This window comes from Populus alba, chromosome 14 (assembly GCF_005239225.2).
Source record: "Populus alba chromosome 14, ASM523922v2, whole genome shotgun sequence".
NCBI lineage: Eukaryota > Viridiplantae > Streptophyta > Magnoliopsida > Malpighiales > Salicaceae > Populus > Populus alba.
In genome coordinates, this window is record NC_133297.1 from 785,523 (window position 1) to 803,419 (window position 17,897).

Genomic DNA, 17,897 nt, shown 5'->3' on the forward strand with positions numbered 1-17,897 from the left:
GTAAAAAAATCTAAAAAAAAAAAAAAAACAAACTCACAGTCTCACACCCGATCATTATGAGACAAACCAACATTGTAATATCATGGAATAAAAAAAAACAATATTTCAATAAGAGAATCGAAAAGGAAAGTTTTTTAAAATAATATGAAAAGCCATAATTTACTAAACAATATATCAGTTATTTTTTCACAATGAGTATGAAAAATTGTAAAATCCTCTAAAACGATTTATTTAAATGCTATTTAAATATATATTGATTTGTACTAAATAATATTTAAGTTATGAGACTTTATAAAATTATAAAACAAATACACTCGATGTAAGTAATTATCATGTTTTTTAGTATTTTATTTTTATTGAAATTCTAGAATACCTTTGAATTTCAAATGATTTTCATGATACTATATTAATAAAGTCACAAACCTAATTTTATTTATAATATTGCAATATTTTATGCAATAAGGACTAAATAAAGTTTGAATCAAACCAAGAGCACAGCAAAAATTTTCCTCGTTTCAATACTTTTAAATTTCCACTTCAGAAATCATAGCCAACGTAACAAAGAAGAAATTTTAAGCCAAAAAAAAAACCTAAAAAACGAAGGTATGGACCCACGAGACAAGGTCACATAAAGCCCTTCCTTAAACCCCATAGTAACAAAAGCCCCCCCAGCACAGCCTCTCTCCTCGCAGCCTCTCTCTCTTTGGTGCCCGATTAAACTGCACTCAAGAGGCAACAATGGCGGGGTTCGTACCTCCAGGTACAACGTTGTTAGGCAATGAAGCTACATCAGAAGCAGCCAAAAAGATCAATGAGGTTCACAGAAAAGTTGATTACTTGAACCTTCCTTGTCCAATCCCCTATGAAGAACTCCATCGTGAAGCACTCAGTTCAGTTTCTTATCTCGTTTTCTATCTTTATTTTCGTTATCGATCTGTTTATTGGAATGTGATTTTGTTTTTTTTGGTTGTTTTAGTGATTAATCTGACTGTGAAACCCTAATAGGCTTAAGTTTTGGCTGGTCTTTTTTGGGGACTTTGGTTTATAAAGTTTTTTTTATTGATTTTTTGTGGTTATTGAGGTGAATCAAAGATGGGTTTTTGGTCACGTGTTGAGAGTTTTGTGCGTGGAGTGAAGTGGGACTGTGTGCCTTGGAGATTTGAAGGAAGTGTTTTGGGTTTGTGACATTTTGTGGATTCTGATGTTTTAGTGTCTTGAAATTGTCATTCTTGCTATGATGTTGTGGTTAGTTTTGTCAAAAGTGGAAAAGAAATTAAGTTTTTGATTTTGATTTTGGATTTGGATTTTATTAAAAAAAAGTGTTTGATTCAGGTTATTATGATTGAATTTGGTACGAAGTAGATTACTGTTAATAACGAGAATGATGGTTAGTTCTTGGTGCTAACGAGAGTTTGTCTTTTGAATCTTTTACATTCATGGTGCTTCATGGGTCAACTGCTAGCCAAACCTTTGTGGAAGGGTGACATGCCTTAAGCTTTAGACACTAATTTCTTAAGAATGTGGCATATCATCTTGTGTGGATTTTGAATGCTATATAATAAATTATTGTCATTGAAAAGATCTAGTTGGTGAGTCTTATTGTGTAAGTGGTGGTAACGCATTTCATTTTAGAAGTTTAGGGTGGAAAATGCTCTCCTTTTTAATATGTTTGATTTCTAATTTCCAAAAAATGTTTATGCAGTGTCTTTGAAGCCTGAGTATTTTGAGGGGATGCGTTTTGATTTTACCAAAGGACTGAATCAGAAATTTTCTCTCAGTCATAGGTAGTTTTGGCTTCTTTTTGTTTCAAACTCTTTTCAGACATTTTAATTCATTTTTTATCCTGGAGTTTGGCACTAACTTTTTTCATTATCTCCTAGTGTGATGATGGGGCCTATGGAAATTCCTTCTCAATCTTCAGAAGCCATCAAAATCCCTACTGCTCACTATGAGTTTGGTGCTAACTTTATAGACCAAAAGGTGGGCTGTCAGTGACATCTTTTCCTTTCCAATTCATTTACTAATGAACCCTCTGGGATTATCATGTCATAATTTCAATTGAGTCTCTTAATCGGGTTTCCGTAGACAATGCTTATTGGGAGGGTTTTGACCGATGGGAGAGTAAATGCAAGAGTGAAATGTGATTTGACCGATGATCTTGCTTTAAAGGCTAATGCTCAGGTGAAATATATGCTCATCTCACCTTATTTTTGGACTTCTTTTCTTCTCTACCCCTGTTTTTTTCCCCCTAATGCTAGCAAAAGTTATGATTTGCAAGTAAACTTTTTAAATTATGTTATATTCTTTTCCATGCAGCTTACAAATGAGCCTCACATGTCCCATGTCATGTTGAACTTTGATTACAAGGTGAAGCTCTCTTTACCATTTAGATCTGTACATATTTTTTGCATGATTATTCTCCTCTCACAAACAATGGAAGTTGGTGTGCCAGACATTGTTTTACTTTAAGCATCTATATCGTTGTCAACTGTATTCAAGATGAATTTATCATGCTTCTTTTCCTGCTTATACTGTTGTTTCACCTCATACAGGGTAAAGACTACAGGAGCCAGTTGCAACTAGGAAATGGTGCCTTATTCGGTGCCAGTTACATTCAGGTACAGTATGTTAGATATATGATCGTTCTTGGTATCAAGCTCTGTAATTTGGTTACTTTGATTCAGAGCATGCTGTTCTCTTAAAACAGTTCATATAGAAAGGTATTTTTTTCCAGTTATACTTAATGGTGGTTTCAATTGCCATTATCTTTCATGACACTCAGTAGCTTACAAAGGGACTTCACCTCTTCCTCCTCTTCAGCTGCATTTTTTTTGTTATATGCTCATTGTTATTTTGTTTATCGGATCTTCATAATGCAGAGTGTGACCCCTCATATGTCATTGGGTGCTGAAGTATTTTGGGCTGGTCAGCATAGAAAATCTGGTGTTGGATATGCTGGTCGGTATGAGACGGACAAGATGGTAATTGGTTTGGCACTCATCCTTTATTGCATGAGCTATCATTGTTCAATCGATGTGTTTGAGTACTGTGTAAGGTTCATTGACTCTTGTAACTTGCATTGATATACAAGCAAAGGTCACCTATCATTTGCCTTCCAATTTCCATAAAACCTATTTCTTCACTCAATGACTTGTTTCTAAGTGCTGGAGTGGCGTCAAATACTCAGCATGCCTTTTTCAAGGCACTGGACAAGTATCCTGTTTTTCAATTCCATAATTGGAGTCCTAATGGGCCTAGTGAGTTGATCTCCATGTGCTAGAGATCTGATGACTTACTGACGAGGTTCATCTCTTTAATTATCAAGAACTATATGCTGAATGAAATCAGATGTAAAAAAAATGTAAACCAGAGCAGGTTCTACTTTTATGCCCAGTGTGCAAAATTAAATGTCATGTGTCATTTTCACTATTATGAGGTTTTATGCAATTTTTTATAATGAAAGAGATGTCTGGTCTATAGCCATAATTCTGCAGAGCAAGAAGGATAAAGAGGAAAGCCTATTGATCTCTGCTTAGCTGACACTCTAACTGAAACACCAAGCTTGTAAATCCTGTGCATTCACCTTTTGTCATAGATTTTTCAACTCGTTAAACATGCACAAACTTGTATCGGAATTCTTACCTGTACATGTCACAAATATTACATCTTTGCCCACAGGTTGCTGCAGGGCAAGTTGCTAGCACTGGATTGATGGCTTTGAGCTACGTGCAGAAGGTTTCTGAGAAGGTAGTCTGTTTCTTGAGAAAACTGCAATTTTTATCTAAATAAATTTCTTACATTAATCTTCTCTGTTGATATTAAGGTTTCACTAGCAACAGACTTCATGTACAATTACTTATCAAAGGATGTGACTGCTAGTGTTGGCTATGATTATGCCCTCAGACAAGTAAGTGGAGTGATGTCAGTTTTTCTTCCTTTTTAGAAACTATGAGTTGTAGCATATGGATACCTGTGTCATTTCAGCTCTCTTTTCATAAATTGAGGACTGATTTTGGTTAAAGTGAAAATTAATATTTCTCAAAACAACGGGCATGAAGAAATTGAATTTGTGGGTGTGGTGCCACTGGATTTAAAGTATGTTATTTGTCATTTATTTTTAACATGTCCATTAGATATATTGATATTTCATTATGTTTGGAGTGTCAACATATTATTGCCTAGGTTGTCTAGATATCTCTGACTGTAACCTTGATCATCAAACCTTGATGGGCCTAAAATCTTAAACTTGCCTGTATTGAATTGATACTGATTTTGGTGGTTATTTCAGGCCCGTTTGAGAGGAAAGATTGATTCCAATGGATGCACATCCGCCTTCTTGGAAGAACGCTTGAATATGGGTCTAAATTTCGTTCTTTCTGCGGAGGTATGGGACCATGGTATCTTTAGATTCTTAGCATGATGCTTCAGCTTTTCTTGGCACTTCTGATAAATTATCTCAGCTTCTACCAGCCATTTATATGTGCATATACTTCAAACAGATTTTCACAAAGCACCATCCCCTTTCTTCTCATCCTTCGCCGAGGTTTTTGAGTCATAGAAGTATCCTAAGCAGTTCTGAATTTACATTTTGCAGTTGGATCATAAGAAAAAAGATTACAAATTTGGATTCGGGTTGACAGTGGGCTAATTTAAAGAGCTGAAGGCATCCGACCTTGTATCAGCAAATTCCGCATAAAACCTGCTGCTCGCAGCTTGGCAAATTCCTGCGTCAACCTTGCCTTTTGTTTGAACAGTTCCTTCTCTTTTCCTACTTTGAACTGTTTTGAGAAAACATTATTTGTGCAGCAGCAGCAGCTGCAGCCGGAACAGGTTTAGCTGCAAGTAGTATTCATTGAATTGGTATAATTTTGCCTGCATTTCTATAGCTCTACTATGAAATTATCGAAGAGAAGCGTGGATGCTTCTCATTTCGAATCAGTAACATTTCCTTCATGCTTATTTTCTTAAAATCAAAGAGTCTTGATTCCAAACCAAGAACAGAAACACAAATCAGTGACATTTTTTTATTCATATTTATTTTTCAACCGACACCGAGAATTTTTAACCAAAATAGGGGCCCTTTATATGTTATTAATCAAATAAATATTTTCTTAATGATGTTTAACTACCCCTGCAAACGGTAGTCTATCCTAATCCTCTACCTGAACAGATTTTTATTCCTCCATGTAAATCATTTTCAAGTAATTTGGAACGGAAAAAAAAATTAATTGTCTTGTAGACATGAAAAACAGTCACCAAGGAAACAAAAGGTTGGATGTGCGGTCTGTTCTGTACAATGATCGATCTTATTTATAGATTTAAAGTAACATCATATAATAATACAACTATTAAAAATAACTATGTAGTTTAATTCTGACAAACACGTGAACTAACGTCTGCCAATAAAATAAATAAAAAATAAATCATATTATTGAAAATTTTTGTTTCAAGTTTCAATATTTCATATTATACATATCCATATACAACTCATTATGTAACCCCACAAAAAAGATCTGAAAATCATGACATTCATTATAATTCATTACAATACTGAAAATCATGACATTCATCATAATTCATTAGTACTCATTATGATAAGCTTTATTTCTTCTATTCAATACATAATATTCCAACAAAACAAGAAAGATACGAAGCCAATAAAGAAAAAAAAAAGTGGTGCCAAACAATTAGCCGCTAACGAACGAGGATCAGGGCTGATTAACGAACAATATTTCCTTGTTTTGGATTGTTACCATTTCTTTCCCCATTATAAAAACTTTAAATTTATCTCCTCTTACATGATTTTTTGAGAAACGATTTGCCAATACTCTTTCGGTCTTAAAAAATTCTACATTAGAATGATGCAATGAACATAATGACCATCAATATGATGAATGGCTGGTTGAAAAAAATTACCGGAAGCCATGATAATTTAATTGGAGACTCTTTTCTACCATTACTGGATACTAAAGCTGCTTCTTTTCTTCTTCTTTTTTGCTACGTTTCTCACTGGCTTTGCTAAAACGTGCTTTCGTCACCTTAAGTATCTAACAATTGCTATTGGAAGCTTTGGAAGCTGCTGTTACTTATTTTATTTTACCACCAATTCTATAAGTAATTCTTCATTCAAAACTTTGATACCAAATGATTTTGAAAAAGAAAACTTGCTACTGCTGTTAACGTGTCAATTCTAACTGCTGCTGCTTTTGCTGTCTGCGAGTCCAAGTTACTGCTACGAAGAAAAAACTGCTACTGGTTGGTCTGAGATTCAAGCTGCTGCTGTACTCGTCTACTGTTGCCAAAAACACTGCTGTGTTTTTAATTGTCTAAGGGAGAAAAGGCTGCTACGTTTTTCTATCTTCTATCGTAATTAACCTAAGCTTTATATCAATTGTTGAAAACTAAACACATAAATATTAAGAACCTCCCAATATTTATTGATTAATTCACTCGTAAGTATTGGAAATTGCATTTTCTTTTCTTATTTGTATTTGGAGGCAGAGGATTGAGTCGTCCCAATATGCTGTTTAAAACTGGCTGTGCACGAAACAAAAGCTTAGTGACAGTTTCGCAATATGGCCATTGAAAGTGACAGTTTTGAAAGCAAACCAAGGCCGACTTGGTAGTTCGGAATATGAAGGAAAGACCAACTTTCCTTTTGTGTCCAGAAAGCTACTTTGCTTTAGATTAAATGAAGTTGAGTGAACTGCAGTTTTCAGATTGTCCGGTGCGATGATGGGCTGCTGCTCCTAGTTTGCTAGTTACAGGGTCGTTTGGCGATTGATTTCTTTGGCTAAAAGAGGTGGTTTTGTCGCTCAGCTGGGGCAGAGAAATCTCGATCGATGAGTGTTGAGGCTGCTGAGTTTGCTCCATTTGATGATCGTCATCAAACACGTTGCTGTCCAAAAGGTTACACCGGTTTTATTAGTGAACCTGTACACCCTGAAGCAAATGTGGAATATTTTGAATTGGTTTAAATCTTCAATCTTGGGAGGAGGCACTTTGTACAGGTTGTTATAGCCCTTGTTGAAACCATAATGGTGAGCTGAAGAGCCAGCGAAGATTTTAGCAGTTTTCCCAATCATGAGAAAAATGGTGACATCTTGTGCATCAATGACTATACAATCAACTTTGAACCTGGTGGAAATAATACATTTGTTAGAGAAGAGGAATCAAAGATAATTTAAAGACTTGACATCTTCTCTCCATTTTCCGGGGTTTTTGAGTCATATAAGTATCCGAATTTACATTTTGAAGTTGGATCATAAGATAAAAGATTACAAATTTGGATTCAGGCTAATTTAAGGAATTGAAGACATCCGACCTTGTATCAACAAGTTTCGCATCAGCTTGGCAAATTCAAGGTATGCCAAAGCAGCAGAACCCAAAGCAGGGTCAGAATATAATGGCACAGACATTCTGCAGCAAAACAGACTGTTAAGCAAACGATAACCCAAGTTTTTCTTTGTTTTCGAACTATGATTTTCTCCATAAACCCTCCTTACCATCACTTAAATTTCGATGCAACACTAAAATCATCGCTCTTAATTACTCTATAATCTCTTGCTCATCCTTAAATTGCTCGTAAGCTTATCCTCACATTTTGATATATTCTTGATTCTTGATTAATTTGTTGTTCATATAGATACTGGTCTTGATGTTTAGTGTTTGTTTTTTTTCTCCTACTTGGCAACACTTATTTGTTTTTAATTAATTAAATATACATCGAATCATTAGATCAGCTCTAGACACACTCACTTCACTTTTACTCTGCTCTTGCTCACATTTTTGTTCTTGTTGCTAACAACACTAAAATCTGAACATGATTGAACATGTTTGTTTAAATTGAGTGTATCTAATTTGATAGTTTGGCGGATTGATAATTGATTTAAATCTCCTTTTTTGTTTTTCTTCGCAAGCATATTTTGAGAGGTGAAATTTGAAGATTCACTCAAATATTGCAGATCAAGCCAAACATGAAGATGTGGATTTTGGTGGCAGCTTGGATATGGTCAATGGCAACCAGTTATCACGTCACGGAAATCAATGATCTCGTCAACAAGACAAAATCCAAATGTATGCCTCCGGTGATGGTGGGCTCGACACACCACTATCATGGTCCGTTGCTGGAATGCGTAATCAATGCTCGGAAGCATACAATTACATGCCAAAATTAGTAGACTGCAAGAAAGACAGCATACAACAAAAATTATAAATTTTTCAGAGTTTTCTTTACCGTTAAGGGTTGTAATCTTAGTCTTTAAAACCTTAGTTTATTTCTCTACAGTTTATGACAATAAAAATTTAAAGATTGAGGAACCTATCCATGCTAAATGCTATTCAATTGGTTTCGAGGTAGCTTGGCCTGTTTGATGGACAGATGTATTGACAACAACTTAATTCACATTCTACAATGTAGGAGTGGAGGCCACTGAGGCACAAGGCAACGTCGCAAAGAGCCCAATTGCAAATACTGGATTGAGTGTTCATTAGCAGAAATCGCAGAACGCTTAAACCATCTGACACTAGTACAAGGTGAAGGCGTAAACAAGATAGTGACAAGGAAAGGGATGTTCTTACAGACTTACCTCGGGATGAACCAAACACTAGATCTATTTCTACAAACTCATATCGACATCATGTTTATATGGACAATGGTATTTACGAAAGGCGAAGCACTAAAGACTTAATTCATAGTCATCCAATTTGTAGACGCGTTTCTTATTATGATGATATTCCATTCTTTGATAAGAAGTTTTCAAAGACAAGATTTATTATATTGTTGTCAAACTTGAATGCATATTTTTATTTGAATAGGGTTCCTTGTTATCAAAAAGTAAGATTTGCCATACACAAACTTACTTGTGGTGCTAAAAATTGGTGGTTTGAATTTCTGGAATCTAGAGCTCATACTGTTAAGTGTTTAATTCTATCATGACAAGCTTGAGAAAATTATTAAATCTGGAGTTTGTATAAGGTGATTACAAAGAGATTTGATATGAAGCATATAAACAATTAGATTATTATCGGTTGTCATCTATTCAACTTTCTCAAATAACAAGGAGGCAAAATTCAGAGGATAAGCAGCTTGAGGTGCCAATAATTCAAGTCAATGATAAAGGAGAATTGGAAAAAGATGCCATTCCAAACACACAAACAGTGACTTTAAGTTGTTCCTCCAAGAATGACAGAAATTGTGGCTTTACTGCTTCTTTGGAAATAGATTCTACTGGCCATCAGAGAAACATGAAGTAAATATGAAATCCAAAGAACAATTCGAAGTTAGTGAGCATGTTGAGATTAAACCAGCTAATGCAACATTATAACAAATTGTTGGAATTGTTTAGAAAACTGCGATTGATATTAAAAAGAACTTCGGTGTGGATATGTATTTTAGTTATTTACTTGGTTCATTTCGGATTTTAATTAATTCTTCTTTTAGTGTTTTTTAGGAGGCTGCTATGATACGTTGATATTTCATTATGTTTGGAGTGTCAGCATATTATTTCCTCCGTTGTCTATGTATCTCTGTCTGACCAGTAACCTTGATCATCAATCCTATCGACCCTAAAACTTAAAACTTATTGCCTGTATACAAGACAAGCTAAATCAATACTGATATTGGTGGTTGTTTCAGGCCCGTTCGAGAAGAAAGATCGTTTCCAATTGATGCACATCCGCCTTCTTCGAAGAACGCTTAAATGTGGGTCTCAATTTTATTAATCTTTCTGCAGAGGTGTTGGACCTTTAGATTCTTAGCACGATGCTTCAGCTTTTTTTGGAACTTCTGATAAATTATCTTATGTCAGCTTCTGCTAGCCATTTATATGTGCACTTCCTTTAATTAAACAGATTTTCGATCCTCTTTCTTCTCTTCCTTCTCCAAGGTTCTTGAGTAATGCAAGTATCCTAACCAATTTCGAATTTACATTTGCAGCTGGATCACAAGGAAAAAGATTACAGATTTAGCTTTCTAACGTGGGGAAGGCTAAGGTTGCTTGTATGCTTGATGATTAGCTTCTGTTAGTGTATAAGCGTTAGGCTTTGTTGGGAGACTAGCAGGTCCTTTAATTTCTGTGCTGTAGTGACAAACTTGGATTGTATATAAATCATGCATCAGAATAAAGAGGGCAGCATTATTATTCCAGCATGTATGTGCTTTGTTCTTACCCTGAGGGAATAATCTTTCTGTTAAAAAAAAACTCCATAATTTTGATTGGGATTTATTTGTAAAGAAATATTTTAATCCAATAATTTAAGTTGTTAGGTGAGGTTTCAAAATATAAATTATATTATTTTCTAATATATCACCATATCATAACATGGTCGGGCAGGGCCATGTTGGCAAACATGTGAAGATTAATTAAGGCCTTTCTCAAATGTGTCATGGATAGGTCTTATCATCTCCAACAAAGGATCCCATAACTGTAGACATCTCCATCTATCGACAACTCTCTTCCTTGGTCATGATCTGTCACTCAAGAAAGTCCAGATACATGTAAATATAGCTGATAATCTTATTTTATTTTCTTTTTACATGACAGATATACCAGGAGATGAAGTTGTTACAATAAAATGTTATGATCAAACAACGTATTTAGTGAATTATTCAATTAAGGTGTTGGCAATGTTAAGAGGAATATGAGCAAAGGAAATGAACAATTGTTACCTGGGGCCATATCCAATTGTTTGGTTATTATGTTTTGTTTAATAATTCGTCTTATTTATAGATTTAAAACAACAAAACTATATTGTTTGGTTATTAGTTAATTAACTTCTATCAATAAAACCAAATTTAAAAGATGAATAAAAAATAACAAGACTCCCTAAGTAATCCACAAGGATGACTCTAGGTGGTGTTTGGCTAGTATTTTAAGACAAAAACAAAAAACATATTTGGTTAAAAAAATAAAAACATAGATAATAAATTTTTGTTTTTCACAACTCAAAAGCATAGTTTAGTATAGGAAAACCACTTTATTAGATAACTAAGTTGTATATATTTTTTTTAATTCTAATGTCCGAAATTAACTGAACGCATCAAATGGCTCTTATTATCTCTAAGAAGGGCAAATTCATTGCCTTAGGGCAGGGCCAAAAAGCACCAAAGAGGGCACCATAATGGCATACTAATTGTTTTCAATCTTGTCCATCGAAACACAAAATTACACCTAAGGCAGAGCACATACCATTGTCTAGATGTAGGAAGAACACCTTTAGCAGCACACACCACCCTCTAGATGTAAGATCCAAAACCACAAAAATTAAACTGAACCCAATCTTTGAACTATAACTTTCGTTTTCAATCAACATCTACAAAATATATCAATTCTGTCAATCTCTCGCATGCAGGAGCACTCAGGTCCCTCAATGATCTGCTATATATTTTTATGGCAATTCTGTCAATCTCTTGCATAGAGGAGCACTCAGGTCCCTCAATGATCTGCTATATATAAGAGATGGAGGAAATCTGCTGCAAGGAAAACTGTGAAAAGAACAATGAAATGGAAATCTCTCTCTTTTTTCCCGGTCTACCATTACAAGGCCTTTCACTAAGCATTGCATCTGAACGTTTTTTCCAGGAGAATTAAGGGTCGTTATGCATTCAAGAACAGCCTCTGGCATATATTGCCATTGAGCAAGGTATTTCATGTTTTTTTTTTTTTTTCGTGTGCAAGTTTTTGGTTTCTTAGTATTTTGTTTCTTGCTTCTTTAAGTGTTGGAAGAGTCCCTTTTTTGGCTTCGTGCAGTTAACTTGCTTTCTGTGATTTTATTCATCAAAAATGGAGAAAGTCGATGCTTCTCTTTTGAGGTGGTTAACATTGTTGATTTGGTTCTTCTTCATTGTCAAGCTCACCGCTGCTTCAAGGTATATATGATCCCCCATGATCATATTCTTCCTTTTCAGTGTTACTTTACTGTGCTTTTGTTGGAACATTTTACTCCATGTCCCTTTCCCTTACCTTTCTTCACATTTCACATGGATGGAGCTAGGCACTGCCTTGAAACAGAGGAGCTTTAATTTATTTATTTATTTCTTATTTTATGCTCATAAGAGAGGAGAAGATGTTTCTCAACAATTTATTCTGAAGAAAAACTGAGAATTAATTTTGCACTCTTCTCCTGCCCCTGCAAACATGATGAATTTTCAAGCATAATAAAATGATCGTTTCTTCTGCAACTCCCTAAAGATTTTATCTACAGAGAATGTGCCTTCGTACGTCATCGATTACTTGCATTTGCATGATTTTGTTTTTGTATCAACATGGTCAAGAACATATTAAAATCATTTTGAGTCTGATTCATGTGAAGAATCCCTGCGTTGGAGTAACATCTTTTTTCTAAATGCAGGAAAATTTTCCAGAGTGAAAACGGTAAATCTCTTGGGGTGCGGCTGCATAAGCATCATCATCGGGTATGTATGGTAATATGCACTGATCACCGTATAAATCTAAACCATTATCTATTCAAATTGAATGATATAGTTGATATTGATATTTTCTGATTTCGTCATTGTAGACTGGCTGTAAAATTATGCATTCTAATCCAAGAATCAATACTGGTTAATGGAGATCTACCCAAGTTTTGTTTTGTTTTTTTTTATTTTAATAAAAAACCTAGGTTTTTCCACTAACTCAACCGGATCAACCCTTGAATCACGAGGTTGATCAGCCAAGTAAGTTTTATAAATAAGTTTAAATTTCACCCGACTCAAAAAATTCGTGACCCAAAACCTAATTTCAAGTTGAACTTAAAAAATATTAACTTTTTTTTTGTAAACATAAGTTTTAAATATTGTCTATTTAAATTTGGCACAGCCATAATCCTATATCTCTTCATATGCTTTTAATTACTGAAGTTACAGTACCTTTCAGATGGTGATGGATAATGGCCTTGTACAAGTCACTTTGTCTAGTCCGGGCGGTGATATCACCGGAATACAGTACAACGGAATCCAAAATGTACTTGAAACCAGGAATAGGGAAAGCAACCGAGGGTACGGCATTTACACTCGCTTCTAATCACATCAAATGTTGTTATGATCATCATGTACTAATTTTACATCCATCTCATTGCGAAAATCGATTTGAGTAAAGGTATTGGGACGTTGTCTGGAACTTGCCTGGAAATCATATAGCTTACGACAGGTACATTCTAGTTTCCACAACTTATATCATGTAAAATAAAAGTTATATCATGTAAAATAAAGTTATTGTAAATATTTTTAAGTGTATTGTAAATTGATTATATATTTGGGTTTCTCATGAAAGCTCTATAATTTATCACTGCTCCGTAGATTGAAAGGAACAGATTTTAACGTTATAATGGAAGATGAAGACCAAGTAGAACTCTCATTCAAGAAGTCTTGGAATTTCACAAATGGGAACTCCTCAGCCCCGCTGAACGTAGACAAAAGGTAATATTTCATGCAAAACCTAAGAAACAAATGCAGTTTGCAGACAATTTTCAATAGTCCAGAATTATAGTTTATCTGTCTTTGGTAATTGGTTCAAGTTCTTTTTCTTCTTGCAGAAGATAGATCTCATTTGATTGAAAAAAGAAAAATGGAAATCAATGCCTTCTCAAATTTTTTTATAGACCATTTCAGAAATCCCATCATCAATCCCAGTAGAGTAAACTCACTGGAGATCAAACTAACGGGCCCTTAGTTTTTTTAAAAAAAAAAATGTTAAAAATATATTGTTTTATGTACATTGGCAATTATGACCTGCTTATTGAAAATATTAATTAGAGCAAAAATATGACTAACAAATACATAACAAACTTGCAAATAAATTTTATGAATGGATTTTGCATAGCAAGAAACTTCAGATATCAACTGTAGTACTTGGAATTAATACAATAACATTGTGAGTTGCAAAATGTATCTCAATTGTTCTTGTAGCTAACCCAAAATTTGTTTTATGCTCATATTAAAAAAAAATGTTACACCTTAATTTTTGCATGAAATAATTTAATTTCATGCTCCATACAATTTTATTTCTTGTTAAATACATGAAACTATTTATTGTGTTGGTTTTAAGAGTATAATAAACCTAAAATTTGATAAATTTAAAAATAATGATCGTAAAATTACTATTATATACTGCGTAGCATGAACAATATGCATATATTTTAGGTATTGATGTTAATATTTTCAACATTTTAGGTATATAATGCGACGGGGCAGCTCAGGGGTCTACTTGTATGCCATATTAGAACGCCTGGAGGGATGGCCTGACATGGACATGGATCAAATTAGAATCGTTTTCAAGCTCCAAAATGACATGTATATATTTTTCTGTTCATGTTATGGAGAATTGACAGATTTAGCAGCACATGTTTATTGCTTCTGAAATTAATCCGTTAATTGTCAGGTTTCACTTCATGGCAATATCTGACGACAGGCAAAGGATCATGCCAATGCCTCGAGACAGAATCAATGGTGAGCCTCTTGCATATCCAGAAGCTGTTCTCCTGACCAATCCAACTAATCCACAGCTTGGAGGAGAGGTACTTCTTTAAACTAATTACTTAGTGGTCGAGCTCCTGGATCCTTCTTTCTTCTTTCTTCTTTTTTTTGCAGCAAATATTACGGTGACAATTTTGTTTCTTGTTTAATGTTGATTGCTGGGAACTTGGAAGGTGGACGACAAGTATCAATATTCATGTGAGAACAAAGACAACAGGGTACATGGTTGGATATCAGAAAATCCACCGGTGGGATTTTGGATGATCACACCAAGTGATGAGTTCCGGGCCGGTGGTCCCCTGAAACAAGACCTCACATCTCATGTCGGCCCCACCGCCCTCTCTGTGAGTTTGCTGCTCCTAAAAATTGAAATGAATTTGTCTTTTGTTTGAATTATGATGTTTGAGTTGAATAATTCAAAGAACTATGAGGACTAAAATGAAGGGACCAAAGTGTAGTGTTAAACCGAATTAAATTGAATAATTTACAGATGTTTACCAGCACTCATTACAGTGGGAAGGACTTGAACACGAAATATCGAAACGGAAAGCCATGGAAAAAGGTTCTAGGACCTGTATTTGTCTATCTCAACTCCATCTCCTCCCTTGAAGATCCCACGACACTATGGGAAGATGCTAAGGATCAGGTACGATAAACATTTCAGCAAGTTAACTAGTATTGACATCTAACCCTCCACTTCTTCAACGTCATCAATCTCACCCTTCTGATATATATTACATTCATCTGTATGCTTCAAATATGTATCAGATGTCTATAGAAGTCAACAGCTGGCCTTACAATTTCCCTCAGTCAGAAGATTTCCCTAGCTCCGATCGACGAGGAACTGTTTCTGGTCAATTACTAGTTGGTGACAAGTAATGGCCCATCTAGCTACTTGTACAGTACAGATTTCTAAATGCTATTTTTTCAAGTGAATAATGCATACTCTATAGTGTGTGTATATAAAAAAAATTAAAACGATACAGTAATTTAATGCCAGCTCCATTATTTAGGTACATCAGTGACAAACCAATGTGGGCGAGCTATGCCTATGTGGGCTTGGCTGCACCAGGAGGGGTGGGTTCGTGGCAAAGAGACGCCATGGTTAAATTCACTGAACTTCTGTTTGTGTATACGATGATTTAGTTAAATATTGAAGGGAGATTTTGTTGAAGGCTTCGGTTTTTCTTTCTCTTTGATCGTTTTAGGGGTATCAATTCTGGGTTCAAGCCAATGAGGAGGGTCATTTCTTAATTGAAAACATTAGAGCTGGGCACTACAATCTGTATGCCTGGGTTCCCGGCATTGTTGGGGATTGCAGATATGATGTTATTATCCACATCCAACCAGGTAAATCAAAAGAGTTTTTTTAATAAATCAATACTTTATCTAATTCTGAATATTAAATTTTCCGGTCAATTCCTCTTAGATTTAACAGTATGTTTCTTACATGGCAAAAAGGAATGTCTTTTATTTCATTTTGATTATTTTGGTATGGTAATAAAGACTAGCAGCTTGTCTTCAATCCTCAAATGCAGGAAGTGATGCCAAATTGGGTGCTCTTGTGTACGAGCCTCCAAGAAATGGTCCGACCCTTTGGGAAATAGGAATCCCTGACCGCACCGCTGCCGAATTCTTTGTGCCCGACACATACCCGACGCTCATGAACAAATTGTTCATCAACCAATCAACTCACAAGTACAGTTTTTTCTTCCATCGCTTTAATTGACCATTACTTGGGTGGTCACATTTATTTTATTTCCCATTAAAAAGAATTATTATAATAAGATATCCAGTTTTGTTTGATGTTATTCTATTTGATTGCACCATGTCTTTTAAAAAAAAAAAAAAATTGTGTTGCCATCATCATGTTATCCCCTTTCCATGAAAACCATCATCAATATAATCTCATTAAAATATTCAGATTAACTGTAGCAGTCACCGGATTATCATCTCATTAAAATATTTCAATTAACACATGACAGAAAATTAGAAGAAAAAACAAACAAACGATGGAACATTCCGATTAACTGTAGCAGTCACCGGATAAAGTGCCTGATATTAAAATTCATGTCGTAAAAAATTTCACATCTTCCTTTTATTTATAAGCTTACAAAAGTATGGTCTGGGAGCATTTCTTGCTTAAATTAAATACTTTTAATGGACAGGTTTAGGCAGTATGGACTGTGGGAAAGGTACTCAGATTTGTATCCTAAGCATGACCTTATTTACACTATTGGCATCAGTAATTATCATCAAGATTGGTTCTTTGCTCAGGTTCCCAGGTACCCATCGCTCATCCCTTTGTGCTTCTTCTAGCTCATAATTAATTAACAGGCATGATGAGCAGCAGCAGGTTCCAATTATATTGCTGCATTGCTCAGGAACATGGGAAATCACACATATCAAGCCACGACATGGCAGATCAAATTCGAGATAGAAAATGCGACCCCGAGGACCGGAAACTATACACTCCAAGTGGCCTTGGCATCAGCCTCCGCTTCTGAACTACAGGTACCAACGCTGCCCTTGATATTCAAATATGATCCATCAGTTATCCATGATTGAAGGATCAGCTTCTTGCAAGCCTCTAATGTCATCGATCGTCGACGAACTGTGGATTAGGAACAGCGTAAAAGAAGTCGATCGGCGATGACTTATGGATGTGTGTTAATGTGTGATCATAGGTTCGGTTCAATGACAGAAGAGCCAGAAGACCTCATTTCAGAACAAGGCTAATAGGAAGGGACAATGCAATTGCCCGCCATGGAATTCATGGTCTGTACTGGTTTTATAGCATTAACGTGGCAAGCCGTCTGCTTCGCCAGGGAAACAACACTGTATATCTCACTCAGTCGAGAAGCAAATCCCCTGTTGGAGGAATTATGTATGATTACATTCGTTTAGAAGGGCCTCCAGAAACGGGTCCGAGTGTAGAATGATTTTACAGATGCTTGTTCTTGAGGCCTTTTTTTCGTCAGTTTCTTTTAATACTCGGCATTGTTTTTTTCTTGGGAGGTTTACCAATCCAATAATTCAAATGAATTTTTAGATTTTTATTTGTTTATTTATATTTATCCAAAGAGTAATTATTTGTGTCGGATTTTACATGCTCAATCAGTCGGATTTTCTTTTTACGAGGGAGGCTCCGGGCCCTCTCTGCATCTCAAAATAATCCCTTCCATCCCCTGACCATTATCTCAAGTACTTGTTCAGGGTGGCTGGTTTCTTCTCTAGTGGCTGCTTGCCAGAGCAGTGTAGAGCACGTGAGTGTGAGAGCCTGTGATAATTTATTTTTTATTTTTTTGTATTTTTTAAAGGGGTGTTTTATTTGAGAAAAAAATATTAAATTAATGTTTTTATAGTTATTTTTTTATGGTTTTGAGGTATTAATCTCAAAAATTAAAAAAAATATTTTAATATA

At 35.1% G+C, this 17,897-nt stretch overlaps 2 protein-coding genes across 5 annotated transcripts; both read left to right on the top strand.

Moving 5' to 3' along the window:
• The first annotated feature begins 638 nt into the window (after positions 1-638).
• Positions 639-4,938, top strand: LOC118037372 (mitochondrial import receptor subunit TOM40-1). Its single transcript, XM_035043343.2, has 11 exons — positions 639-889; positions 1,703-1,784; positions 1,881-1,980; positions 2,086-2,181; positions 2,317-2,367; positions 2,553-2,618; positions 2,880-2,981; positions 3,679-3,747; positions 3,824-3,907; positions 4,289-4,384; positions 4,595-4,938. Exons 1-11 carry the CDS (start codon positions 739-741, stop codon positions 4,646-4,648), a joined length of 951 nt encoding a protein of 316 aa, XP_034899234.1. The 5' UTR covers positions 639-738; the 3' UTR covers positions 4,649-4,938.
• A 6,500-nt stretch (positions 4,939-11,438) lies between these two features.
• Positions 11,439-17,532, top strand: LOC118037277 (rhamnogalacturonate lyase B). Of its 4 annotated transcripts, none has more exons than XM_073404340.1 (17): positions 11,443-11,643; positions 11,751-11,869; positions 12,352-12,424; positions 12,876-12,997; positions 13,098-13,148; positions 13,298-13,417; positions 14,171-14,290; positions 14,379-14,514; positions 14,647-14,817; positions 14,964-15,119; positions 15,242-15,348; positions 15,487-15,577; positions 15,682-15,823; positions 16,012-16,171; positions 16,642-16,758; positions 16,858-16,987; positions 17,099-17,357. In XM_073404340.1, exons 2-17 carry the CDS (start codon positions 11,784-11,786, stop codon positions 17,210-17,212), a joined length of 1,896 nt encoding a protein of 631 aa, XP_073260441.1. In that variant the 5' UTR covers positions 11,443-11,643; positions 11,751-11,783; the 3' UTR covers positions 17,213-17,357. The 4 variants fall into 4 exon arrangements, 3 of the variants coding, with proteins under 3 accessions (XP_073260441.1, XP_034899088.1, XP_034899097.1); XM_035043197.2 differs by having other exon boundaries at positions 11,449-11,643; positions 17,161-17,532; XM_035043206.2 differs by having other exon boundaries at positions 11,450-11,643; positions 12,352-12,415; positions 17,161-17,532.
• The last annotated feature ends 365 nt before the right edge of the window (positions 17,533-17,897 follow it).